Source organism: Xyrauchen texanus, chromosome 5 (genome assembly GCF_025860055.1).
Source record: "Xyrauchen texanus isolate HMW12.3.18 chromosome 5, RBS_HiC_50CHRs, whole genome shotgun sequence".
NCBI lineage: Eukaryota > Metazoa > Chordata > Actinopteri > Cypriniformes > Catostomidae > Xyrauchen > Xyrauchen texanus.
The window spans coordinates 1,863,136-1,891,094 of NC_068280.1; the positions used below are offsets into that span (position 1 = coordinate 1,863,136).

At 43.5% G+C, this 27,959-nt stretch overlaps 2 protein-coding genes across 2 annotated transcripts in view; both read left to right on the plus strand.

Annotated features, from left to right (window-relative positions):
* The window catches only part of LOC127643797 (complement C3-like), a 44,817-nt gene extending 30,929 nt beyond the window's left edge, over positions 1-13,888 (plus strand). The window contains exons 24-41 of the mRNA XM_052126688.1: positions 1,856-2,059; positions 2,713-2,788; positions 2,913-3,072; positions 3,239-3,334; positions 3,418-3,574; positions 3,826-3,989; positions 4,499-4,654; positions 4,739-4,798; positions 6,284-6,374; positions 6,459-6,507; positions 6,670-6,760; positions 6,979-7,068; positions 11,515-11,620; positions 11,937-12,026; positions 12,116-12,196; positions 12,362-12,445; positions 12,577-12,712; positions 13,472-13,888. Coding sequence (XP_051982648.1) covers positions 1,856-2,059; positions 2,713-2,788; positions 2,913-3,072; positions 3,239-3,334; positions 3,418-3,574; positions 3,826-3,989; positions 4,499-4,654; positions 4,739-4,798; positions 6,284-6,374; positions 6,459-6,507; positions 6,670-6,760; positions 6,979-7,068; positions 11,515-11,620; positions 11,937-12,026; positions 12,116-12,196; positions 12,362-12,445; positions 12,577-12,712; positions 13,472-13,613 — 2,033 coding nt within the window. The 3' untranslated portion in view covers positions 13,614-13,888. The remainder of the gene's footprint in view (positions 1-1,855; positions 2,060-2,712; positions 2,789-2,912; positions 3,073-3,238; positions 3,335-3,417; positions 3,575-3,825; positions 3,990-4,498; positions 4,655-4,738; positions 4,799-6,283; positions 6,375-6,458; positions 6,508-6,669; positions 6,761-6,978; positions 7,069-11,514; positions 11,621-11,936; positions 12,027-12,115; positions 12,197-12,361; positions 12,446-12,576; positions 12,713-13,471) is intronic.
* A 10,572-nt stretch (positions 13,889-24,460) lies between these two features.
* LOC127643798 (complement C3-like) overlaps positions 24,461-27,959 on the plus strand; it is a 57,006-nt gene continuing 53,507 nt past the window's right edge. The window contains exons 1-4 of the mRNA XM_052126689.1: positions 24,461-24,568; positions 26,804-27,002; positions 27,209-27,377; positions 27,497-27,567. Of these exons, the coding sequence (XP_051982649.1) occupies positions 24,498-24,568; positions 26,804-27,002; positions 27,209-27,377; positions 27,497-27,567 (510 nt within the window). The 5' untranslated portion in view covers positions 24,461-24,497. The remainder of the gene's footprint in view (positions 24,569-26,803; positions 27,003-27,208; positions 27,378-27,496; positions 27,568-27,959) is intronic.

The following is a 27,959-nucleotide window of genomic DNA, read 5'->3' on the forward strand; positions in this document are numbered from 1 at the left end:
CAAACGCTCCCAGTTCACCCGCGACTACTCGCTTGGCTTCCCAGGTCTGTCCAGAGTCTTTCCCCACCACCGCTAGTGCATCTCTTGGGGGAGTAAGGTTTACACATACCGCACAGCTGTCACGTACAAGTTGCTCCCATTACACAAGCAATAGAACAAAGATACAAATGAAGAAAACAGCACTTGAATTTGTTTATAGTGTAAAGTGTCCAAGTAAACATTCAGATATTGAAACTTTCAGTTTTTGTCCTGCTGTTTACATTGACCATAGACATATATTACTGTATTTATATTAAAACCTCACCAACACAGGCATTTTTACTGAATATTAAAGTGTATTTTACCGCTTAGTGTATCTGCCTTACCGCAACTCCACGAGCGCTCTCTATCAGTCAGTCAAACAGCGTGATGTACTGAAGTGATTGTCGTTATTTGTGTAGTTTCACTCTCTACTACTGTATCTTTTGCTTTTGGCCTGTTAATGAGATCAAACCATATTCGTCATATCAGCTGTTAAAGAAGAGATCTTTAATAATCGATATTTGGTTCAAATGAAGTTTGCAGTTTAATCAGAAAATCAATTGCTCAGTCTAATGCCTCCTACACACTACACGACTTTCAAAGATGTCGGATCGTGGTACCGTTCATATCACACAACTGTCGGTCTTGTCATGGAGGTCGTGGCGTTTTCAAATTACATGAGGAATCGGCAACAGGGGTGAACACATTACAAGACATTTCACTATTGACGAATCGCCAATGACTCTGGACTCTCAAAATAGCAACAGAGTACACGTGAGAAGTGATACGAGATATGAAAACTAATGCATGATCATATGTTATGCATTTCTGAATATGATGTGTGTGTTTTTAATCATATATTTTATTGGTTACAATATGAAAAGTTCCTCCTACTGAACAATCGACCTATTTGCTGACCTGACTGTCCAAGAGAATTGTCCATTTCTCTCCATCTCGTCTCTTTCTCCACCCGGTTGTGGGACAGTTCAGAGGAAATATCAAATGGGCGCTGGTGCTCCTGCCAATGCTCCACTCATCTTCCCTCCATTTCTTCGGTCAAATGAGACTTTCTTGATACCGCAGCCGCTAGTTGATGTTCTGTTTCAGGTACATCAGGACTCCTCCCACTGAAAATTCCCGCCCGTTTCTTGCTCTCTCATTGGCTGTAGCTCAACGCTGCAGTTGTATTCAGTCAAAACATAAACGGGTCCAGATATTTAACATTCTAGATATCTCGCTGACTCTCAGATCGGGTCTTTGATAGTTCACACATTGCGATCATCGTTCACGGGTGCGAGCTCCAATTTGCCTATGATTTAAGGCTTTTGTCGGCAATCTCCACAAAACTGTCGGCTTAAAATAGTGTAGTGGAAACTCTGTGGAGCGATCTGACCATCATTGTGATTAGATCATTGTGAAATAGCAGCTCCTACTTGAGACATTAGTGTTGGTGTCAAGCTCCGATTTGCCTACGATTTCAAGCTTTTGTCGGCAATCTCCACAAAACTGTCGGCTAGCGAAAATCGGGCTTAAAATTGTGTAGTGTAAACTCGCCATTACTAGAATGAAAATGTCTCTTCCCCTTTTAGCCCCAATGACAAGTAGCAAATCATATCTGCTGTGACGTCAAATAAAGACTTTTAGCTAATTATTTAAAAAGGATGTGCCCTTCGATATGTTCCATCCTAACTTCCTGTTTAGGGAATACAGGATATATGTGAACACAGGAAAGAGATCTGCGCTCATCAAGGCATTTCTTGGGGTCTTTAATGAAACCTGTTTTTGTTCTGTTATTCATACAGTCATGCCCTTCACCCTCTTTCTGTTCCTCAAGGTCAGGATTTCAGTAAAACGATCGAGCAGGCCATCAGTGGAGATTTCATGGGTCGATTTATTGTCATGCCTCATGGTAATGGAGAGGAAACCATGATCTACCTGGCATTACCACTCATCGCCACTCATTACCTGGACAGCACCAATCAGTGGGACGCTGTTGGCATGAACCGCCGTAATGAAGCCATTAACCATATCAACACAGGTCAGCACACCACCATTAAAAATATGAACACACCACATTTTAAAAGAGAAAATATGTAGAACAATTGAAATTTGACAGTGAAAGACAGTGAAAGAACATATAAAAAAATGGAAGCACATTTGTTGTCATGTGATGCAGTCATGTGATCTATTCAACCCAAAACAATCAAGATGGCGCCCCATGTTGCAGCGGCATTGTTGTGCCTGTTATTCACTTTGATAGCGTTGTTAAAGATAAATGTTGTGTCAACCTTCACAGTGCATCCAGAAAATGTATCCAGATAAAGGTAAATGTAAATGGTCTGCACTTATATAGCCATTATTAACCTTAGCAGCTACCAAAGCGCTTTTCATTGTGTCCCATTCACCCACACACACCAATGACGGCAGAGCCATCCAAAGCACAAGCCTGCCATTGGGATCAACTTGGGGTTCAGTGTCTTGCCCAAGGACACTTCGGCATGTGGAGTCATGTGGGCCGGGAATCGAACCGCCAACCCTGCGATTAGTGGCCGACCCGCTCTACCACCTGAACCATAGCTCAAAACGTCTTTGACAGTTTTGCCACATCTTGTTGTTTTTTCAGCATCTCGAGCAGGACTGCTGTATGTTTGTATTAATTCATATGCTGTTTACGGTATCACTCTTATCAAGGTTATCAGCGAGAGCAAATGTTCCGTAAACGAGATGGGTCCTACTCTGCCTTGATGAGCACACCTAGCAGCACATGGTGAAATTAATATTTTTTACAGCATGTTTTTAAGAAGCATTCCTGCAACGTTTATCAGCTCAGATAGTTATATATAGATTCTTAACCCTCCCTTTTTGGGAATTTGTCTTTTCTGTCCGTTAAGGCTCACGGCATTTGTGGCTAAAGTTTTTGTGATGGCCAGTGACGTTATTTTCATCGAGTACAATGTGCCCTGCAGCGCTCTCAAGTGGCTGGCAAACAATAAACAGCTGCCGGATGGCACCTTTCAAGAGGATGCCCCTGTTGTACACCAAGAGATGGTTGTAAGTTGAATTCGGGTTTAGAAAGCCAATTTGAACAACAACGAACAAATGTACAAATGAAATAAACATCCCCATAGGAAGATATGAGGATATGCTGAATGCTTTTGAACAAATCAATGAACTAGAGTTTTTCTATAGTTGCTATTTATTTATATGCTGATTCCAGGGTGACGTTCAGGGTAAAGATGCCGATGCCTCTCTGACTGCATTTATCCTGATAGCCATGCAAGAGGGGAGAAAGATTTGTGCTGAATCTGTCGGTGTAAGTCAGGAAACAGCACTACAACATCTTGCAAACGTTTCGGCACCAGAGCATCTCTCACTCTCGGTTTCCCTCAATATTAGAATCTGCAGAGCAGTATGGACAAAGCCATTAGTTACCTGATGCTCAGAGTTCAGAGTCTGACCAGTCCTTATGCTGTTGCTATGACTTCTTATGCTTTGGCCAATGCTGGCAAACTCGATAAAGACATCTTGATGAGGCATTCCACAGAGAACAAAGGTTAGTAATGTTGCAATCTACTCACCAGACCTAACTTTAGGGTTTTATTTAGTATAGAATAGAATGTGACTTGGAATACCATTTACATCATCTCTACGCAACATTATACCAGTGGATAACTAACATGCATCAGCTGTGCAGTGTATTGCATTTAAACACTAGATAACAAGCAAATTCTACTGCTATGTCATTTTCACCAGATTTAATCTATTCCATTTATTCTGCCCATTCAAAATGTGTGTTTTAAACAGCCGGCACTTTTTGGCAAGTTCCTGGGCAGCACCACCACTCCCTAGAGGCCACCGGCTATGCAGTGCTTGCCCTGGTGAAGGCAAAGGATTTTGAGAGAGCAGGACAGGCAGTGCGCTGGTTGGGAAAACAAAGAACCCAGTATGGGGGTAGTGGCACCACACAGGTACAGAGAAAATCATTATAACTTACTCATTATTGAATAAATATATTCTCCCCTTTTCTCCCCAATTTCAAATGCCCAATTCCCAATGCGCTCTAAGTCCTCGTGGTGACGTAGTGACTCGCCTCAATCCGGGTGGTAGAGGATGAATCTCTAGCCTCCACGTCTGAGACCATCAATGCGTGCATCTTATCACGTGACTTGTTGCACACGTTACCGCGGAGACGTAACGTGTGTGGAGGCTCACGCTATTCTCCGAGGCATTCACGCACAACTCACCACGTGCCCCACTGAGAGCAAGAACCACATTATAGCGACCACAAGGAGGTTACCCCATGTGACTCTAATCTCCCTAGCAACCAAGCCAATTTGGTTGCTTAGGGGACCTGGCTGGAGTCATTAATATTTATAAATTGGTCATCCGGGGGCACATCCGTATACTCTCCATCATTTAAGCTTTAAAACAAGACAACCTATTTACCCCTTCCCCTATCTTTTGCACTGTCTCTTAGGCAGCCATCATAGTTTTCCAGGCCGTGGCTGAATACCGCACACAGGCAAAGAAGCAGGATGTGAATCTCAATGTTGAAGTCGCTGTGGAGGGGAGGAGTGCTCGTAACAGGTGGACTTTCACAAGCTCCAATAAACACGTGGCACGTTCAGAAAAGGTGAACGGGCGAATATGAGTGAACATCTTTCTTGTATGTTTTCTTTCACCAATTGTCTAAAAGTGTTTGGTCTTGAAATAACAGGTGAAACTTACACAGAACTTCAATGTGACTGCTCAAGGGATAGGGGTCGCCACTCTCTCAGTGAGTATTTGTGAACATTCAAGCCATCAGTTGCATGTGCAGTGGTGTAGCCAGTAAACGACTTTTGAGTTGGCCACAATAAGACTGAAGCTCAAAAAGTGCAGCATGTGTTTTGTGCACTATACAAATAAAACTGACTCGATTTCCATTAAGTTATCTTTAATCCTCATCAGTTTCAAAATGCCTTTGATGGAAGATCTGTTTTTTGTACATCGTGACGATGTCCAGTACTAATTTATCTAATTCCGTAGTTTTTATTGTTGTTTTTTTTTTAAACAAAAATCAAAACGATTGTTTACTTCTCGATTCTTGCACTGTAAATCACCAGCAGATTACCGCTCTGATGACGAGTCAACAGACAGCCAATGAGATCACATCTCCCTAACCCTTACCTAACCATAACTTAACCCTTACCCTAACTCTAAACCTAACCTAATCTAACCCTTACCCTAACCTACCCCTAACTCTTAAACTAACAAAACCTAACCCTAAACTAAACCTTACCCTAACCCTTACCCTAACTCTAAACCTAACTCTAAACCTAACCAAATCTAACCCTAAAAAAGCCATAACTTAACCCTTACCCTAACCTACCCCTAACTCTAAACCTAACCAAATCTAACCCTAAAAAAGCCATAACTTAACCCTTACCCTAACCTAACCCTAACTCTAAACCTAACCTAACCTAACCTAACCCTAACTCTAAACCTAACCTAACCTTAACTCTAAACCTAACCTAATCTAACCCTAAAAAGCCATAACTTAACCCTTACCCTAACCTAACCCTAACTCTAAACCTAACCTAACCTAACCTAACCCTAACTCTAAACCTAACCTAACCTTAACTCTAAACCTAACCTAATCTAACCCTAACAAAGCCATAACTTAACCCTTACCCTAACCTAACCCTAACTCTAAACCTAACCTAACCTAACCTAACCCTAACTCTAAACCTAACCTAACCTTAACTCTAAACCTAACCTAATCTAACCCTAACAAAGCCATAACTTAACCCTTACCCTAATCTAACCCTAACTCTAAACCTAACCTAACCTAACCCTAACTCTAAACCTAACCTAACCTTAACTCTAAACCTAACCTAATCTAACCCTAACAAAGCCATAACTTAACCCTTACCCTAATCTAACCCTAACTCTAAACCTAACCTAACCTAACCCTAACTCTAAAACTACACTAATCTAACCCTAACCTTGATTTTTTTTTTATAAAATGTATTGTATTTTCTTCATTTCCAAATGAACAGATTTTCAGATATCAGAATGTATTCATTTTCAACTATTTAATAGATCTTCTGTAAATTCAAAGTCAGAGAATAATGATTCATATCTGGGTGGGCCGGGTCCCCGTCCCACCAGTGGCTATGCCCCTAGTTATGTGTAAGAAATGTAATTTCAAATAATAAAACAGCTGTACGTTGGTGCAGTTGGCTTAAGCTGGTAATTTTCTTACTCTTATCTCTCGCAGGTATTTTCTATGTATTACGCTCTGCCTGAAGAGAAAGAAAATGAGTGTAAACAGTTTGATTTTAGCGTGCAGATGAAAAAAGAGCGCGAGGGTGAGACTCAACATTAGTTCTGCTGTATTAATGTCTTATTTGTTCACAAGGACTTAAGTTACTAAATATTTATTCTGCATACAGTTTCATATCCAGGAGCCATTGAAAGTTACCTGCTCACTATTGAAACCCAGTGAGTATGCAACTAATACGAAGTACAATCAGAATAAAATGAATTATTCCATTTTCCATCCATCACATCTTCAGCTCTTTGAAATGATTTCTGTCCGCACCGTCACCTGAATGTAAGCATTGATTGAAAGTATGTTGTGTGTCATCTTTGCAATCTGTTCAGTTTCAAGAATCCTGAGAAAGATGCCGGCATGTCTGTTTTGGATATTGGCCTGTTGACAGGATTTAAGGTGGATGATAATGATCTTTCAAAGGTAAAAAAATCTCCAAATACTAAATGATTGTAAAGGATGAAATAAAACTACTTTAAAAACCTGACCAACATACAAAGTACCTGAAACTCATGTCATCCATATTAAACCATGCCGCTTGACTCTTGTAAACAACACATATAATTATGGATGGTTTATTTACATGGATAAAAAATGTATTATAATTTATTTTAATGTTTGAACGCCTTAATTTCCATCAGTTATCTAAAGGGAAAGACAAGTACATTGAGAGATTTGAGAAGCACATGGATCTTTCTGAACGTGGATCTCTGATCGTCTTTTTGAATAAGGTACAATGGCAGATTTGGTTACTTCTAAGTATGCAATTTATGTCACTGAATACGCAGTGCACACCATAATATTAAACAAATGGATGTCAAATAAAATTGCTTATTAAATATGTAGCCAGGATGGTATGTGCACATCCAGTTGTGCTTATGTATGCATTCATATGTGTATACCTAATCCCACAAATTATACATATATTATATTAATATATATATAATAAAGGCTGTGACAAACATTTATTTGATTTTATATAGGGATGCAGTGATATGACATTTTTGGCTGATACCGATTTTAACAAAAAAACTATAGGCTGATGCCAATATTTTGCCACTTTTACTGTTCTACCAATAAATATTTTTCAATATAATATTCAAAATCTCTGAAGTTAAAGTCTGCTGGTTTCAAAGCATTTTGAATGGTTTCCCCTCATTATGTAGCTTAAAAGTAAGTGGCGCTTTCACAACTGTCCCGTCCGTTTATGGCATTTTTCCGTATTAGCGTGAGAACGAGAAATAATACAAATGTAATATTGCACGTTCTTAGGAGTACAAATCCTTCTACATAATGTGGCTATTATTATTTCTGGATTGTGCATTTTGAATTCACACAGTTTCGACAAAATTGGTTTTTTCATATCGGCATTTTCATGCTAATTCCCGATATGCTGATGGTTTTCATTGGGTCAATAATTGCCCGATAAATCTCGTCAGCCGATACATTGGTGCATCTCTAGTTTTACAGCTATGAAAATAATTTGCGCTAGTTTGTCTTCACAATTATTTGAAATTGACCACGTTTACATGCACTTACGAAAACGGCTTGTTCAAGGGTTTTTGCAGAAAGCGACATTCTGAAACATCATGTAAACAAGAACGCTGGTTTTCTCGGAGGAAGCGATTTAACACACCTAGGATACTCCCAGAGAACTTAATGTGGTCATTTTGAGAAGCGCACATGTGCGTGGAACAGATCGGAGTACAGTGGGAAAATTACATATACTGTACTGGCTAAAAGTAGCCAAAAACATTACTCAAGTAAAAGTATAATTACTTAAAAAAAAAAAGAATTACTCAAGCAGAAGTAAAAGTACTCATGTTAATAATTACTTGAGTATCCATATGAGAGTATCCAATTGAAAGAATACTCAAGTAGCGAGTAACTAGTTACTTCCACATAAAACATATTAGACGTTTACTCCCCAATATTCCATTTCAAAATACACATTTAACATGTTTTACATAATAATAATAATGACAGTATAATTACTATTATAATATTGGAAATCGCTCATCGTTCTGTATAAAATACAGAAAGTCATGGCTTTGGAACAACATGACATTTACATTTATGCATTTGGCAGACACTTTTATCCAAAGAGATTTAAAGAGCACTTATTACAGGGACAATCCCCCCCGGAGCAACCTGGAGTTAAGTGTCTTACTCAAGGACACAATGGTGGTGACTGTGGGGATCGAACCAGTGACCTTCTGATTACCAGTTATGTGCTTTAGCCCACTATGCCACCACCACTCCACTAGGTGGGAAAAATGACAGAATATTAATTTATGGTTGAACTTTCACTTTAAGGACGCTTGTCAGATTTAGGCAAATCTGTCAATTAGAAGAAAAGTTTGGAATCCTTTCTAGTAATTATTATGGTGAAAGAAACGTGAACAATATTCCACAGGTCCAATTATACAGTATATTAAGCTGAATAAAACTAGGCAAGATCATGCTTTATTAATGCCTACTGTTGATACATCAGAGCTTTATAAAGTCCTTAGTTCAGGGTAGTTACAGTATTTCGTCGAAAGAATTTAGATCATTAGTTCTGAACAGTAAAGGCAAACGGCTCTTTATATCAGTGTTTGGAAGCGTGTTGGGCTTATGTAAGTTCAGAGCTTGTTCTCTGCTGTCCGTTACAAAAACACACTGTGTCTGTCAAATGGTCTGCACTTATATAGCTCCTTTTTTAACCTTAACGGTTACCAAAGCGCTTTACACTGTGTGCCATTCACACAGTCACTCACCAATGATGGCAGAGCTGCCATGCAAGTCGCTAGCCTGCCATTGGGAGCAACTTGGAGTTCAGTGTCTTGCCCAAGGACACTTCGGCATGTGGAGTCATTTGGGCCGGGAATTGAACCGTGATTAGTGGCTGACCCGCTCTAACACCTGAGCCACAGCCACCCATGTAGGAATGCTGTCTGAACGTGATGGGCAGAGCAAAAGGCATTTACACTTAACGCGGATGTTTACGTGGATGCAAACACAGATGTATTGCAGCACTGATATAAAACTGTATAATTATTATCTGAGGTCCTATGAGCCCATAGATACAGAATCACCCTGACCGAAATGACCATCACCATGACACAGACAAGCTCATATTAAACTCACCACAATGTGCTTTCTTAAGTTGGAGCTGTAATATCAATCTTGAAATATTGTCTTGGTGTAAAGAAAGAAAGTGTTTGTTTTGAGCACTTGCTGCAGGAGTGATGAGCTCGACTCGAGTGACAGAGCACCGCTGTAAAGTTCCGCTGTCGTAAACTTCCCATTAAAAAAACCTCTCAATAAATGATGCATTTAATAACACTCATTGTAATAAAGCCAGTAATCTAACGATAGGAACATCGACCATTGTAACGAAGTAAAAGTACATTTTATTCATTCAAAAATGTACTTGAGTAAGAGTAAAAAGTACCCACAAGTAGGGTTGGGCGATGTCCCCTAAATTGGCAGTTGACGATGTTGACAGTAAAACACCGCGATCGTCGGTGGGGGGATGAACGACAAAAGGACGACAAAAGGTTTCCGTTCATGGCAAGATTAGCACGGAAATATCTGTGTGCTACCAGTACTCCATCAGAGCGGGTCTTCAGCACAGCGGGTAGTGTAGTTACTCCAATCCGCAGCTTATTAAAACCAGATAAAGTGAATATGTTGGTATTTCTGGCCAGAAACATCGAAATTTAAACATGGTCTATGGTGAAAGATATTAGACTTCTTTACGCATTTTTCGCCATCCGTTCTATGGAGCTATTCGATTTTGCATATTATTTTTTAAACGTTCATTTGTGTAGTTCATATGACCACTTTACAATATTTCAATAACCTAATTTATTTTGTAGCCTGTGCTGAAGTTAATTGTGCTGCTAATTATAAGTGAAATGTTAATGCCGAAGTTTCGGTCTGAGTGTTGTTCCCGCTTTTCTTGTTCTTCTATGTTTTAATAAATATGTGTTATTCATATTCACCTTGTTTCTTTCATTTGATTTGACATTATGGATTTATGGCCAAGGAAATTTTTCTTTAAAAGTATTAACCAGACAAAAGTTATTTGACGTTCAGCTGGTCTGGGTTTATCTTAAACTGCCGCTTCAGTGTATACAAGAGCTATGTGACAATGAGCAAGATTTTCTGAGACACTACAACTACTAATAATTAATTAATAAAGGCTATTTTCTTGTAGCCTACAACATAAAATATTTATGAACATAAATGTACAGTGTAAGACATGTAAAAAAAAGACAAGAAGCTAACAATGTCAAGATCAATATTTGTGCAGCCTGCCTGACACGGTATTTTCACAGACTAACACGTCACGTCTCTGGCATATACTACAGTATTTAAAATAGCATATATGCATTAGTTATATTCTCAATTTAATTTACAGATCAATCCCTGCAAAGTTTTTAGGTTAACTATAGAAGAGACTAGGATTAGTGAGGCACACTAGCAAGACTCGCAAAAGGGGCGTGGCATCACGATGGTAGCTCTACATCGTGATGTTGGTCAGCCATCACCGTCCATCGGCACAACCCTACACACAAGTATAATAAAAATTACTCATAAAAGTAATTTTTTCCCCAAAAAGTTAGTCAAGAAAATGTAACGGAGTAAATGTAGCACGCTACTACCCACCTCTGACTATAAACAGTACTTTTACATTTCTACACACCACTGTTATATATCGACGGTTCCTCACGCTTGCTTCTATGCACTCGTACATTGAGGGAATCCCAGAGTTTTATGTAAGAGGGGAACGTTACTTTTGCGGCGCAATTCCGCTGCATATCGCAATGGGAAGTTGTGGAAACAAACACAGCAGCATCTCTGGAATATCTAGAAATAAAAGTGAAGCAACAGAGGATAAATGGTGAAGTCTTCCTTGGATACCATGTTTGTTATTTACATAAGCGTCATGGGGAAATTTCGTTGCTTTGAAGCTGCGTACTGACTGAGCCGCATGTATACGGGAGTAAAGAGCACACATATGCAGTGCATGTCAATGGGAACGCTACTTTCTCGCAATAAGCCGCTTTCTGGTGTCCGTGTAAACGTAGTCATTCTCGGAATGATCAGAAAACCAATAATGGCTTATAATGGCGATGTAAATTAATATCAGAAAATAATTAATCTTATTTCTCCATGTCTCCCGTTAGATATCTCATAAAGAGAGGGACAAAATTGCCTTCAGAATACATAAGATAAATGAAGTGGGCATGCTTCAGCCAGCTGCAGTCAGTGTGTACGAGTACAATGCACCAGGTAGGCAGCTGTTACATAGGAGTCATACACACATCCCTGAATAAAGCAAGACACACTTAACCACACAATTAACCTGGAGGACGAGGTGATTTAGAAGGCTTTCATAGCTCATACCTTTCAACAGTGTCGAACGCCACTTTATGGTGGCTGTGGGGGTCGAACCAGCAACCTTCTGATTACCGGTTATGTGCTTTATCCCACTACGCCACCACCAATCCAGTGTTTTGTTTTGTTGTGTTGGTCACATGCTGCAGTGCACAGTGTTGATGTGCTGCCAGGTTGCACACTGCTATTCATCTAACCCATAAATTTACAGATGATCGCTGTGTAAAGTTCTACCATCCTCGTAAGAAAGACGGAGTGCTGAACAGACTCTGCCATGAGGACTTGTGCCAATGTGCAGAAGGTACTTCAGGCACTGAATGCACACTGTTAAAGAGCTCTTGTGCATGTGGGAGGAAAAGAGAGAAAGATAAACGTGTCGTATTTTCACAGAGAACTGCAGTCTCCAAAAGAAACATCATATTGAGGAGACCGAGCGTGCTGACAAGGCCTGTGCCTATGAAGTCGATTACGGTAAACATGCAGAAATTACTGATTTTGTAAATGTGCTTGTTTGTCTGTGTGAAGTATTTGCTTGCTCTCATAAGAAATTGCCCAAACTGGAATATTGTTACTTGCAAAATTACATCTGATGTGCCAATATAGAAACTTCCCACTAATTTCGGGTTTCTTTTGTAGTCTATAAAACCAGGGTGGTGGGGATGGACCTTTCTCTGCAGGCAGACATCTACAACATGACCATTGAACAAGTACTAAAGGAAGGTATGATATTTTCCTGTACAACCATTATAAAGTGCATCAATCATCTAAAGCAGATGGTTTTGCAGGGTTAAAACAGAAATTGGTGCTGATATGCAATAGCAGCGTCATTTGAAGACTGTATGGTTTTCTAGGCACTGAATCTGCCGTGGAAGGGAAAGTGAGGTCTTTCCTGGCTCATCCCTTCTGTAGAGAGTTCCTGGAATTTGAAGAAGATAAAACCTACCTGATCATGGGCCAGACCAAAATTCTTCCAAGAATTGATGGAAGGTAAATGTGGCCTGTTTTCACTCCTGGTAGGATTGCTTGGCACTAACTTGAGTTCATTTTCACCCCCTTCTCCCTTTTCACATTGTAATTTATTTTTAACTGTGGCACATTTGTGTAAACAATGTGAAAACCACTGTGAGTACTAACAGCAACTGTTTACCACTGTAACTAGCAGGGCTGGACTGGGAAGAGAATTCGGCTCGGGATTTTACATAGCCACTGGCCCAAGTTGTTGTTTTGGGGGGGTTGGGGAATGTTTGCTGTCCTTTTCTGCATATCGCGGCACAGTCTTGTGGTCCGTTCGGCATAAAGAGTCAACCCAAAACTGCGTCGGCAACCCGAGAAAATGTCCGGTATGCCAGATTACCAGTCCAGCCCTGGTAGCTAGGTAACAACATAAAAAATGGGAAGTGTGGTTCACTTCATGTTTCTATTTGTGTTTTTACCCGTTTTTGGTTTTACTACCAACAATCACCAATATTGATTGGCATTTAGGCTGGATTGCTTTCATGCACCTCTTGCACCTCTGATACCAGTTTTCTGACTTCAGATTTCTCAAAATGAATGAATCAAACTCTGCTGTGAAACTGACCATCACCACAGGCTCTAATGTGAAAACACTTTTGGTTAATTTGGTAACTGTGTGTAAACCACTTTACCCTTATGTCCGTGACCCCATTGTAAGCACAACTCAATCCTGGTTTGTGAAACATTCAAGTATCATTGCTAATTTTTACTTGTCTGTGTGGGGTCTTTCAGACTACGGTACAGCTTGGGCGAGCAGACCTGGATTGAATACTGGCCAACACAAGAAGAGGCCCAAACTGAACAATACAAAGAAACGTTCATTGGCATCACTGCACTCGCCAACCAGCTCTTCACATTTGGATGTACTACATAAAGATTCTCATGAGCTGTGATAACTCTTGGAACATGTAGTTCCTCAAATCCCCAGCTTTGTTACTCCCATATTCTCTGGAAGATCTCAATGATGTACTGGCACAAAGCTTTAAGTAATGCATTTTAAATATCTATATTTAGTTAGTATAACTTGTTATAAAGTAGTTATACAACTGTTATTGTAATTAAGAAAATGTAAAATTCATTTATAACAGACTTACCGGTAGTCATTATAACTTGACATGAAATTAACTTGAATTAGTAAAATAAAAATTCATTATCAAATTGTGTTCTTAACTCTCAACTCTTTGCAAAACCAGATATTATTTACAGCACTTCATGCAAGATATACACAGATCAGCCACAACATTAAAAGCACCTGCCTAATATTGTGTAGGTCCCTCTTGTGCCGCCAAACCAGCGCCAACCCGCGTCTCAGAACAGCATTCAGAGATGATATTCTTCAGCACAATTGTACAGAGTGGTTATCTGAGTTACTGTAGACTTTACCAGTTCAAACCAGTCTGACCATTCTCTGTTGATCTCATCATCAACAAGTGTTTCGTACACAGAACTGTCCGCTCACTGGATGTTTTTTGTTTTTGGCACATTCGGAGTAAATTCTAGAGACTGTTGTGTGTGAAAATCCCAGAAATATTCAAACCAGCCCGTCTGACACCAACAATCATCCATGTGATTATCTAACCAGCCAATCGTGTGACAGCAGTGCATAAAATCATGCAGATATGGGTCAGGAGCTTCAGTTAATGTTCACATCAACCATCAGAATGGCACCAAAATCTAAAAACCTCCAGTGAGCAGCAGAGTCTTATTGATGAGAGAGGTCAACAGAGATTGGCCAGACTGGTTTGAACTGATAAAGTCTACCGATTGAGTCATTGTGGTTTTTGATTTCAGGCTCACTATGAGTTTGTAGTCAGATAACGACAAAGTTTTAGGGTTCTGTAAAAAAAAAAGATTCTGCACTATTTTGTAATATTTTCAAATCATGCTGATTAATGTAACCATCAGGTTTTGCACAAACTGTAAACTTGAGAAAACCATTAAACGTTAGAAAACAATGATTAACATGAACTAACAATAACAGTCTTATCTGTTTAAAGTATATATATACATGAAGACCTATGAGCTCGTTCACTTCGTTACATGAAGAGTGATATTGCTAAAAAACATGAATCCAAAACTAACAAACAACTTGACACAATGTTACATTAACACAACACTTGAAACCTGAGGATTAAATAGATGAACATGGGTAACTACAAGACAGAGACAACCAATAACAAATCTAAACTAATAAACATGATAACAAGGACCAATGATATAACAGAACTGATAACAAGACTGTGGCAGGGCCAATGTGTCCGTCATGTGTGTGTTTTGTCCTTTGCTTTTAGTTTATCATTAAATCTATTATTTATATTGTCAAGCCGGTTCTCGCCTCCTCCTTTCCCTTATATTCCCTTTAGAGACGCATTGTCATCGGATCACTGAAATCACATTCGGTGGTGGTCAGGAACAAATTCTGACCACATTCAAAGAAGGTGTAAATGCAAATGCTTTTTCGTTATCCAGATATAACTACGTCAATAATTAATTATGTGATGAGGTTCTGCAACAGTCATTCGTTGTTTAAGCGCTATGTAGACCAGTAGGCCGCAAGAAAACCCCTGGCTTTCTCTAAAGTGTTTGAATTATCCATCAGAGTAGTTTCCATTTTGCGTGGGTAATTTTTCACTTTGGAGATGCATTTGACTGCAAGGTGTAATTACGATCCAGCTACAGAATATCCAGGTATATAATGCATGTTAATTCAAGGTGTAAATTGGGCCAATGTGTGCAGATCTCATGTAAATGAAAAAACAGGATTTCCTTCAGGTTGCACAGGATCAAGAATGGAGGTGATCTGCAACCAGGTGCTGTCACTGTATATGAATACTATTCTATACGTGTGAAACTGATACATCCGTATACAAACACCTCAATACATTACTTCAAAGTTCACATTATTATGTGGGCAACATTAGATGACATTTCCCATTTGTTGCTGCCAAATATATACATACATACACATGTTTCTCGCCCCTCAAAACCCTCTGTGTGTGTTTCTGTATATATTTGTAGGTATGTATCTGCAGTCCAGTCATTACAACTTTTGGAATATATTTTTTTAAGAATTAAAGTTAGTAGGTTTGGCCTTGGCGGTCTATATATTCAAGTTAGTGCAAAGACTTGCTACTGCTAAGAATACAGACATACTGCAGCTGCACAATTAGACATACATAAACCCTCGTGAAGCAGATCTATACCTGTGGTGCTGGGGAGGAGGAGGGTTTCTGAGAGGAAACTCTCAGTGCGCTGCAGTGAGAACAGCAACATGCAAATAACTGAAGCAATTTAAATGCTACAGGAAATGGTGGGTTACTGTCACGGTTGGTGAGTCAAAAAATTATTTTCTGTGTGTTTGTTTTCATTTTTCCCTCGTGTGAGGCCAGCTGTTGCTGATCAGTCGCATCTCCGTTGCCATGACTACTCTGGCGCTTTGGCTGGGCGGCTGATTAGTGACACCTGAAGTTGATTTAACCCCACCACGTGTCTGTTTCATTGCCAGATTATTGTGTTCTGTCTCTGTACCTAACGCCCTCTATCTTTAGCCTGTGTGTGTTTCACTACAGTGCCAGTCTGCCATCTGGTATGTCTTCGCCACTTCAGTGGATTACTCTTCGCTTCGCTCTGCTCGCCCATCCTCTCAACGGCAGGGGTTTCAACATTCCCTCTTATCTCTCACCACCGGTCAAGTTCACATCATCCTCACGTCCCATTTACCTGTCAAGTGCCGCTTCGGTGCCGCTCTTCAACTCCGCTGCAGCCGATGCCAGTTCATCCCATGAACTTTGCCTGTCTTGATTACAGCCTTTGTGTAAATACCTTTGTGCCTTTGTGTTTTGGGTCATTCATTGATTCCGGTAACAGTTACACAAGTTGACTGGCTAATATATTAATTTAATAACCACTGAAAATGATAGAAGTTTATGTTATGACCCCATTTAGAAAGTTAAAGCTTTTATTTTTTATTTATTTCTTTGTGCGTGTTGAATGTTAGTCCATGTGGTGATCAGTAAGATTTTTATATGTTATATCAATGTAATCCATGTTTATAAAGCTGTCCTGATAAGTGAAGATGAGGACATTTCAACAGTATATTACGATATTTACATTTACATTTATATTCATGCATTTGGCAGATGCTTTTATCCAAAGTGACTTACAGTGCACTTATTACAGGGACAATCCCCCCGGAGCAACCTGGAGTTAAGTGCCTTACTCAAGGACACAATGGTGGTGACTGTGGGGTTCGAACCAACGACCTTCTGATTACCAGTTTACCAGTTATGTGGTTTAGACCACTACACCACCACCACTGATATGAGGATTGAATAAGAGTGTGCAAGAATAACATGCACGCGATCAGGGACGGATTACCGACTGGGCCAATGGGGCCAGTGCCCAGGGGCCCTTGACTACCAGGGGGCCCTTGACTGCCCGGGGCTGCCCTGGGCTTTAAGGCTGCGTGATCTAGTTTGGTGACCCCCCCCCGCATGAAAACCCTTTTGGGTATGAACAACGAACCATGAGGTAGTACATTCTGCAGGGCATATTGTACATAATTTGGTAATTTTATATTGTGTTATAAAATAAAAATATGATTTTCTTTAGCTGTATACAACTGGATCAAACTGTCCTTTCCAAATTGCTACATTTGGTCGGAGTCCAAAGAAAATCTGACAATACAGACTTTAAAATCTAAAATAAAAAATAGAATGAATAAAATAAAAGACCAAGTTGACTCACATCATGGATCCCTGTAAGTTGCATTGTTTCTATGCCACATAAGAAATGGAAACAAATGTAATGCCATATTAGTCACCATACTTTAATTTGTTTAGGGACAGAAAAACACGTCCAGGGGACGCAACGTACTTTCACCGTATAGATCTCTTGCAAAGACGCTTTAGCTTTAGCTATCTCATCATTGGCCAGACTGAAGACGTGCAAGTGGCGGGCCGATGTGAGTGTGACTAAATTAATTTCACTGTCAGCATTGTTTTTGAGTTTGATTCACAAAATAAATTATTCGAATCAGGTAAATGCAAAAACACGCATTATTTTCTTCCATGGAACACAATAGGACATGTCAGACATGCAAGAAAATTGTCACGAACCCCGCTCCTCTGCCCCATCTCCGCTTCCTCGAGCACGCACACATGCACTCCGCGAGCGTGCTCGCTTCCCGCGTCCCTCGCTCCGCCCCCTTGAGCTCGTACGCTCTGTTTCCTCCCTCGGGCTTCCACGCCCGGTTTTGCTATTACGAGCTCATGCTCGTAAACTATCTCCTCCCTCTAGCGCACTCACCTCAAATCAGCCTGAACATTATGACCACCTGCACTCACGCGCTTCCAATCCCCACCCATTAGTTTCACCTGCACTCACGCGCTTCCGATCCCCACACATTAGTTACACCTGCACCTTCCCCTATAAATACCCAGCACTTCCGTTTCACGGGGGTTGGTTATTGTGTATTTAGTTCCCCGTATCTTTGCCCCGCTAGTCTCGCCTAGATTTGCCCCCCCGCTAGTCTCGTCTAGTTTTGACCTCCCTACTATTCTTCCTCTTAGCTTGCCAGCCCCCCATTCCTCTCGTTCCCCTGTCATTGTTCCCGCTAGTCTCGTCTTGTTCTTCGCCCTAGTTGCCCACTGTTTTCCCCGCTATCGTTCACCTCCCTCATTGGAATTTCCCCCTTGTTATATCTTTGATTCCCCGGCTTTTGACCCTACGCTCCCTCGACAACTCTTCACTGGTTTTGCCCTTTTGTACTGTTGCCTGCTTTATTGTTTTAATAAAGCAGTTCTCACTACTTGTCTCTACTTGTGTGCGCGTGACAAAATAACCAACCTCACCGTAGACAGTCACAATGCGTCACTCCACGGATTCGCGCAGCTCAATAGAGCGGATTGTCGCGGCGCGTTCTGTGCGCGGATTTGCAGCTGGGAGTGATGACCACGCGCTCACGGCCCAGGGGCAGCAGGTAAGCGCTATTTCTGATTTATTTCACCCGGTTTCACCTGTGTCTGCCCTTGAGCCCGTTTATGCGTCCTATGCATGTCCGGGCGCCGTGAGCTCTCCACCCCCGGAGAGGTTTTTCGGCTCTTCAGACGCTGACCAAGGGGTTTTTATGCGAGGCAGCGGTTGTGTAACCCATAACCCGCCCTCGGCATTGTGGACCCAGCGGCCCGACTTCGTGGGTTTAGCGTCAGGGAGCCAAACCTTGGAGGCTTATATTATGGATTTTTGTGTCCTGGCGTACCAGGTGAATTTTAATGAGGTGGCTCTGAAGACCATTTTTCAATGTGGACTGAATGAGCCAACCTCATCATTAATGCCTGGTGGTCGCTGCCCCCTTAACCTGGCTCAGTTTATTGACCTCGCCCTACTGTACTCTGGTTCCTCGTTCACTGTGGGAGAGGCAGACACTGAACCAGCGCTCCACACCAAGACCCCCGTCTCGAAGCCTACCACGGCCCCCGTCTCGAAGCCTACCACGGCCCCCGTCTCGAAGCCTTACACGGCCCCCGTCTCGAAGCCTTACATGGCCCTAGTCCCGAAGCCTTACACGGCCCTAGTCCCGAAGCCTGTCACGGCCCCAGCCTCGAAGCCTGGCACGGCCAGCGAGTGAACGCCCATGCCCGCCACGGCCAACGAGCCAGCGCCCATGCCCGCCACGGCCAACGAGCCAGCGCCCATGCCCGCCACGGCCAACGAGCCAGCGCCCATGTCTGCCACGGTCAGCGAGCCAGCGCCTGTAGCCTCGACCGCCCCAGAGCCAGCGCCTGTAGCCTCGACCGTCCCCATGGCCACATCCCCTGTTGGCCGAAGACGTCAGAGAAGGAAGAGGGCCCCTTCTCCCCAGTCTCGTCTTGTGCTCAAGACCGCAGAGGTTCCCCCAGAGTCTTCCACGGCTCTGCCGGGTTCCGCTCCGCCCCCAGAGTCTTCCACGGCTCTGCCGGGTTCCGCTCCGCCCCCGAGCCTCCCAGGGCTCCTCCTCTCGAGCCTCCCAGGGCTCCTCCTCTCGAGCCTCCGAGGGCCCCTCCTCATGAGCCTCCTAGGGCTCCTCCTCACGAGCCTCCCAGAGCTCTACCCCTCAAGTCCCTCAGGGCTCCCCCTCCTTCCAAGCCTCTCACGGCTCCACCTCTCGAGTCTCTCAGGGCTCCATCCCTCGAGTCTTTCACGGCTCCACCCCTCAAGCCTCTCACGGCTTCGCCTCTCGAGTCTTTCAGGGCTCCATCCCTCGAGTCTTTCATGGCTCCACCCCTCAAGCCTCTCACGGCTTCGCCTCTCGAGTCTTTCAGGGCTCCATCCCTCTAGTCTTTCATGGCTCCACCCCTCAAGCCTCTCACGGCTTCGCCTCTCGAGTCTTTCACGGCTCCACCCCTCAAGCCTCTCACGGCTTCGCCTCTCGAGTCTTTCAGGGCTCCATCCCTCGAGTCTTTCATGGCTCCACCCCTCAAGCCTCTCACGGCTTCGCCTCTCGAGTCTTTCAGGGCTCCATCCCTCGAGTCTTTCATGGCTCCACCCCTCAAGCCTCTCACGGGTTCGCCTCTCGAGTCTCTCAGGGCTCCTCCGCCTCTCAGGGCTTCCCCTCTCGAGTCTTTCATGGCTCCACCCCTCAAGCCTCTCACGGCTTCGCCTCTCGAGTCTCTCAGGGCTCCTCCGCCTCTCAGGGCTCCGCCCCTCGAGTCTTTCATGGCTCCTCCCCTCAAGCCTCTCACGGCTTCGCCTCTCGAGTCTCTCAGGGCTCCTCCCCCTCTCAAGCCTCTCAGGGCTCCCCCTCTCGAGTCTTTCAGGGCTCCTCCTCCTCTCAAGCCTCTCAGGGCTCCGTCTCTCGAGTCTTTCAGGGCTCCATCCCTCTAGTCTTTCATGGCTCCACCCCTCAAGCCTCTCACGGCTTCGCCTCTCGAGTCTTTCACGGCTCCACCCCTCAAGCCTCTCACGGCTTCACCTCTCAAGTCTTTCAGGGCTCCATCCCTCGAGTCTTTCATGGCTCCACCCCTCAAGCCTCTCACGGCTTCGCCTCTCGAGTCTTTCAGGGCTCCATCCCTCGAGTATTTCATGGCTCCACCCCTCAAGCCTCTCACGGCTTCGCCTCTCGAGTCTCTCAGGGCTCCTCCGCCTCTCAGGGCTTCCCCTCTCGAGTCTTTCATGGCTCCACCCCTCAAGCCTCTCACGGCTTCGCCTCTCGAGTCTCTCAGGGCTCCTCCGCCTCTCAGGGCTCCGCCCCTCGAGTCTTTCATGGCTCCTCCCCTCAAGCCTCTCACGGCTTCGCCTCTCGAGTCTCTCAGGGCTCCTCCCCCTCTCAAGCCTCTCAGGGCTCCCCCTCTCGAGTCTTTCAGGGCTCCTCCTCCTCTCAAGCCTCTCAGGGCTCCGTCTCTCGAGTCTTTCATGGCTCCCCCCCTCAAGCCTCTCGAGCCTTCCAGGGCTCGGCCACTAGAGGCTCCTATGGCTCTGCCTCCCGAGCCTCCTACGGCCCCCCCTCCAGAGCCTCCTACGGCTCCACCTCCCGAGCCTCTCATGGCTCTGCTCCCAAAGACTCCAGAGCTTCCTAGGGCTCCGCCTCTCGAGCCTTCCGCGGCTCCGCCTCCCGAGCCTCCTATGGCTCTGCTCCCTAAGACTCCAGAGCCTTCTAGAGATTCGCCTCCCGAGCCTCCTGCGGCTCCGCCTCCCAAGCCTCCTACAGCGCCACCTCCCCCGGCTCTGCCTCCAGAGCCTACCAGGGCTTCACTCCTGGAGCCTTCTATGGCGCCACCTCCCACGGTGTCACCTCCCCCGGCTCTGCCTCCAGAGCCTTCCAGGGCTTCACCTCTGGAGCCTCCTACGGCGCCACCTCCATGGGCTCCACTTCCTGAGCCTTCCAGGCCTTCGCCCCTAAAGCCCCCCCTTGGCTCCACCTCCAGAGCCTTCCAGGCCTTCGCCCCTAAAGCCTCCTTCGGCTCCACTTCCAGAGCCTTCCAGGCCTTTGCCCCTAAAGCCTCCTTCGGCTCCACCTCCAGAGCCTTCCAGGCCTTCGCCCCTAAAGCCTCCCTCGGCTCCACCTCCAGAGCTTTCAAGGCCTTCGCCCCTAAAGCCTCCGTCGGCTCCACCTCCGGAGCCTTCCAGGACCCCAGCTCCAGAGCCACCTACGGTGCCGCCTCTGACGGCTCCGCCTTTCACGGCTCAGCCCGGACTTCCTGACCCTCTACCTGTCCTGTGGCCTCTTCCCTGGCCTCCGGACCCTATTCCTGTCCGGTGGTCACCTTCCAGACCCCCGGACCCAGTCCCTGTCCTCCAGTCGCCTTCCAGACCTCCTGACCCAGTCTCTGCCCTATGGCTGCCCCCTAGACCTCCCGACCACCCGCCTGTCCACTATGTTCCCCCTGACCTTGCCTTGAACTGCCCATTGACCCCCATGGACTGTTTAATTTCCCTTTTGTGCCTTCTGCCCCCACGAGCTCACACGCTCGTTCTGTCCCCCGCGAGCTCACACGCTCGTTCTGTCCCCCGCGAGCTCACACGCTCGTTCTGTCCCCTCGAGCTCACACGCTCGTTCTGTCCCCTCGAGCTCACACGCTCGTTCTGTCCCCCCGAGCTCACACGCTCGTTCTGTTCCCTCGCGCTCCTCGCAGCTGAGCGCGGCCGTCAGGAACCATCCTATTCAGAGGGGGGAGTACTGTCACGAACCCCGCTCCTCTGCCCCATCTCCGCTTCCTCGAGCACGCACACATGCACTCCGCGAGCGTGCTCGCTTCCCGCTTCCTCGCTCCGCCCCCTTGAGCTCGTACGCTCTGTTTCCTCCCTCGGGCTTCCACGCCCGGTTTTGCTATTACGAGCTCACGCTCGTAAACTATCTCCTCCCTCTAGCGCACTCGCCTCAAATCAGCCTGAACATTATGACCACCTGCACTCACGCATTCTTCCTCTTAGCTTGCCAGCCCCCCATTCCTCTCGTTCCCCTGTCATTGTTCCCGCTAGTCTCGTCTTGTTCTTCGCCCTAGTTGCCCACTGTTTTCCCCGCTATCGTTCACCTCCCTCATTGGATTTTCCCCCTTGTTATATCTTTGATTCCCCGGCTTTTGACCCTACGCTCCCTCGACAACTCTTCACTGGTTTTGCCCTTTTGTACTGTTGCCCGCTTTATTGTTTTAATAAAGCAGTTCTCACTCAACATTGTGACTGTCTCTACTTGTGTGCGCGTGACAAAAATGAAAAAAACAGTGCAATGAATGTGACTGGCGACCGAGGCTGTCAGTCCCATAGCATTCGGCCTAATATTTAGTTTTGTGTTTAGGAGCCGTATGGTATGGTCCAGCAAGACCTCCTCTTCGGCTGTAGGGCAGAAATCAAGATGTCCGGCTTTGTGCTACATAATAACAAATTAAATAATGCAGTTCAAATAATAGTTAATAACGGCTTTACTTTGGAGATTTAAATATGAAATATATATGATAATGCACAATTTTGTTGCTTTTTATTAAATTAAACTGTTACTCAGCAATAGCATGTACTAGTAGTATTTACAAATGTTTTATGCACGACATTATAAACTGTATTTGTTGTCAAGCCTTTCTTTTCAGCTCCACAACTCTAAAGGGCGTGTTGTAAGAAGTGACATGTTCAGCGATGCATACAAGCATGCATATACGGGTCAGAAGCTTCAGTTAATGTTTACATCAACCATCAGAATGGGGAAAAATGTGATCTCAGAGATTTGGACCGTGGCATGATTGTTGGTGTCAGACGGGCTGGTTTGAATATTTCTGGGATTTTCACACACAGCAGTCTCTAGAATTTACTCAGAATGGTGCCAAAAACACAAAACATCCAGTGAGCGGCAGTTCTGTGGATGGAAACGTCTTGTTGATGAGAGAGGTTAACGGAGAATGGTCAGACTGGTTTGAGCTGACAAAAAGACTACAGTAACTCAGATAACCACTCTGTATAATTATCATCTCTGAATGCAAAACATGTCGAATCTTGAGGTGGATGGGCTACAACAGCAGAAGACCACGCCGGGTTCCACTAATGTCAGCCAAGAACAGAAAGCTGATGCTGTAGTGCGCACAGGCTCACCAAAACTGGACAGTTAAAGACGGGAAAAATATAGCCTGATCTGATGAATCTCAATTTCTGCTAAGGTACACAGACGGTAGGCTCACTGCAGCCTCAGCAATATACAAAAAAAGTCGATAATGGACTTGGAGTCATTGGTCTTGTTATTGAAACTTAATTCAGACCTGTTGAATGATTTACAGGAAGGTAAAATTAGGTAACGCTTCGGATTAGTTTCAAAGGCAGTTGCTGTCCTGTAGTTCAATGTCCTCTTCATTTACCTGAAATCATGTTTAGTTTCTATTCTTGACCCCCAACTTACCTAAACTACTCAATTAAACTAATCAATGTCTGACAGACTCACACTGCCACAAAAATCCCAAACCTCCTGTAATTATTCACTTTTACCTCCTAATGACTGCTTGGGTCATTACTGTCCAGTATTGCAGAAGAATGAATTAATGCTTCATCAAGAAGACAACTCCCCTTCAGGATATCATTCCTTTGGAAATTATGGGTTCAATCTTGTAACTGACATTAGATTTGAGATATGCATAAAATCAATTATTGCCATGTGTATTTAGTAGCTTTTGTTGACAGTTCAAATGTATCACATGATTTGCCGGAAAACTGGGAGGGCGGGCTGTTATTGGACTGGAATATAAAGCCTCTGGTGTTGAGTTTAGTCAAACAGTCACATAAAAAGACAGAATAAAGAGTAACAATGCATGTAGATTTAATTTGGGGGATTGCTGCTCTTCTCTCCTTCCCTTCGATCGCACAATGCAAACCTCTGTAAGTGTACAGCTCTTATACCTTCCCTTATGTTATTAACTGAAATTAATGACGGCAAGTGACGAAAGAGTCTCAGTGTAACTTAACAGAATGTTTTTGCTTCTGATTGTTTTACAACATGTGCTTTAATACCTTTGAAAATACATTGAGTAACTTTACATTCCCTCCAAAATGCTGATAACAACCAAAAATCAGCTTATTCAAAATAACAGACTGTGGAGCGGGACGTGGTCGTGTGTCTGTCACTGGAGAGAGAGAGGAAGCAATTAGGGACATCACTTGGTGATTACTGATATTAAACACTTGTGTTCTTGTTTCAGGGATGATGGAGACAGGCTTTAAAAGGCCACCCAAGTGACATGTGTGTTCTGAAAAGTACTTTGTTGTGAAGCTGAAAAGCATTGAATTAAAAGTTGACTCACGTGGACTGTGAAACCAGCTCCCGTGTCCTTCCTAATCAAACCCTCTATACAGAAAATGCAAGAAAACGTATTTTACATGAAACTTAAAACCATTGAATTATTCTCTGCTTTACTGTCACAACGTAAATGGTCAAGATGGTAAGAATGCCAGTAAAAGGTGTTTATATTCAATGCAAAATCGCCGTAAATGGCAAATGTGTGTGTGTGCTGGTTAGTTTTTGCTTAAACAATTTTTGACCTTCCCTGGATAAAGGAAAGTTGTTAAAAGCATTTACATGTCCAAACACATTGTCAGTTTATTAACCCTCCTATGGTATTGAAAAATGGCACCTCCCTTTGGTATTCGCTGTCATTTTTGTCCGTAATGGTCATATGTTTAAAAAAAAAAAAATAATGATGATATTATTATTATTCTTCCCTTAAGTATGAAAAATAAAATGATGCATTTCTTTTGGGATTTCATGCTATTTTGATCTTATTTACAAGCACATTTCCAAATTTTACCATTAATTTGCAAATACAAATAAAACAATTTTGGAAAATAAATTCAAATTCAGAACGTTCACTTCTATAAGTTTCAACATGAAGAAAATATGAGAATGTGACATAAATTGCGGGAAGTATAACAAAATATAAATAAAAAAATTATAAATAACCAGATTTCTGTCTTGAGCTGAAAAACGTTCTAGAATGTGAGCAGGCCTGCAGCCGCAGCCATTTCTCTCTACGTTTTTTTTCTCTCCAGAGAGTATTAGATTCGGCTGGGGCCTTTAAATGCTCATTAAATGTGCGTGGGAAGGTGTTCTATTCCTTTCCTATTCTTTCAGGGGGAAAAGACCACACCTTGCCCCGAAGGGGGGGGTAAACATTTGGCAAAAACATCACATGGGCTCAGGGCAGCACATGGAAGTGGCGCAGCTGTAGGTCCAAGGGAGACGTGGGTCTACCGAAGGGAGACTTTGCCGTGAAAGATGCATCACAAGAGGTTACAGAAGTAACCTACACCTGTGGAGCACTTACCCAAGTACAGGGCATGTTAGCACATGTACTGGGTCCAACTACAAATTCCTCCACTGAATTCGTGAGCCGGAGGGCTAGGAGGAAGGACTTCCAGGGTTCACGGCACATGAACACGCATGGGAGAGATGAGCGGCTTCGCCTCATGCAGGGGAAAGGCGCTATTTGTAAGCAGTACACCCGGCCAGCTGCTCCGCATGCTGTTCGTACCTGAAAGAACACGGTAAAAAACTGGCGCAACCCAGAGATTGTAAAACCTTGCGAAGTTATTGGGTGTTGCCCAGCCCGTTGCTCTGCAGATGTCAGCTAGAGAGGTGCCATTGGCCAGTGCCCACGAGGATGCCACACTCCTTGTAGAATTAAAAGTTGGGAGACTCATGAGACTTATTATGCTCTCTTCTGATGTTGTAAACGGCTATGAGCACAACTCTTGAGTGCATTGGATAAGCTGTTAAGACTGCTAAAGTTAACATGCAATGTAAAACAAATTACGTGTGCCGGATGTTTTTTGCTGAAACTGCTAAATAATATTGTATTATGTACATATAATGAAATTTGAGTATCATTGCATACTCATCCTCTATCGACTGGAGAGACTCTAGGGGACGTGACAAATGTTTGGTAGCGGAACATAGTGAACAACGATGATTAAGTGTTTATGGTGCATTTTGGGATTGATGAACTATAGGGAGCTGACTGAGATGCATCCTCCGCCTTAAGTTTCCTAATGAAGTTCCAAATAGGCTAACATAACTTACAGCAAATTTGAGATATAATTCTATTTTCCCCACCTCAGATATGTCATGATCGCACCCCAGATTCTGAAAGTGGACACAGTGACAAACGTGTTTGTTGAAGTGCAAGATTACCCTGAATCTTCTACATTATCTGTCACTATACGAGTACGGAACTTCCCATCCAAAGACGAAGACCTATACACAACAACCCTGCAGCTTACAGCCCAAAACAACTACCAGTCCATTGCCCAAGTAAAGGTGAGGTGTCAGATTAATATATTTATTATTACTTTGGTTTTTGTCTGTGGTTTTCGTACATTTAGGTAATTGAAGAATGTTTCTTAAATTGTACTTGCAACTGATTCTTTAAAAAACTAAATAATCTCATATTTTTGTCGCTGTTATCGTTGTTATCATCAGACAGTTGTTTCTAACAAAGCAAATTTGTTTCTCTCTCATTGTAGATACCTTACAGGGAGAAGGTTTTTAATGTTGATTCTGACCAAAAACAATATGTTTATCTTCAAGCAAATTTCCCTGGTCAAACTCTGGAGAAAGTTGTCTTGGTCACCTTCCAGTCGGGATACATATTTGTGCAGACGGACAAAACCATTTATACGCCGGACAGTATTGGTGAGACAGATAAACATGCAATTATCCTGCAGTCAGATCAGACAGTCTGATTGGTTATTTGAGTTTTACATTAAAGCTGTGATTACACAGTCTGTCTGATAACAGTGTTAAACTTTCAGTCAACTACAGGGTCTTTGTCATGGACAACAACATAATGCCTGTTAACAATTCAGTCATCATAGAAACTGTGGTAAGTGTGAGTGTGTTGGGTGTGTTTGTGGTAAAGCAAAATTAGAGAGAGAACAACAGAACGTCCCCTTTAATAGAAAAGAAGACACCAATTAAAGGTGCAATATGTAATAGCTTTACTGTACTAAAGCATGTGTTATCAGAGATTTAGGAAACATGCTAAATTGAAATACTGGCTTCTCCGAAAACAATGTTTCAGCCAGAATATTCTACTTTGAAATGTCCATTCCTGACCGGAATTCTGTTTGTGTTTTGGCCTGTGTGATCCCGCCCACTGGCCATTTCCCAATAGTATTTCAACACCACGGGATGCCAGATTTGAAACAACTTAGCGGGCAAACACAGCGACTGCAGCCATGGAAGCCAGCAATACATCTAGCTAACATTGACAGA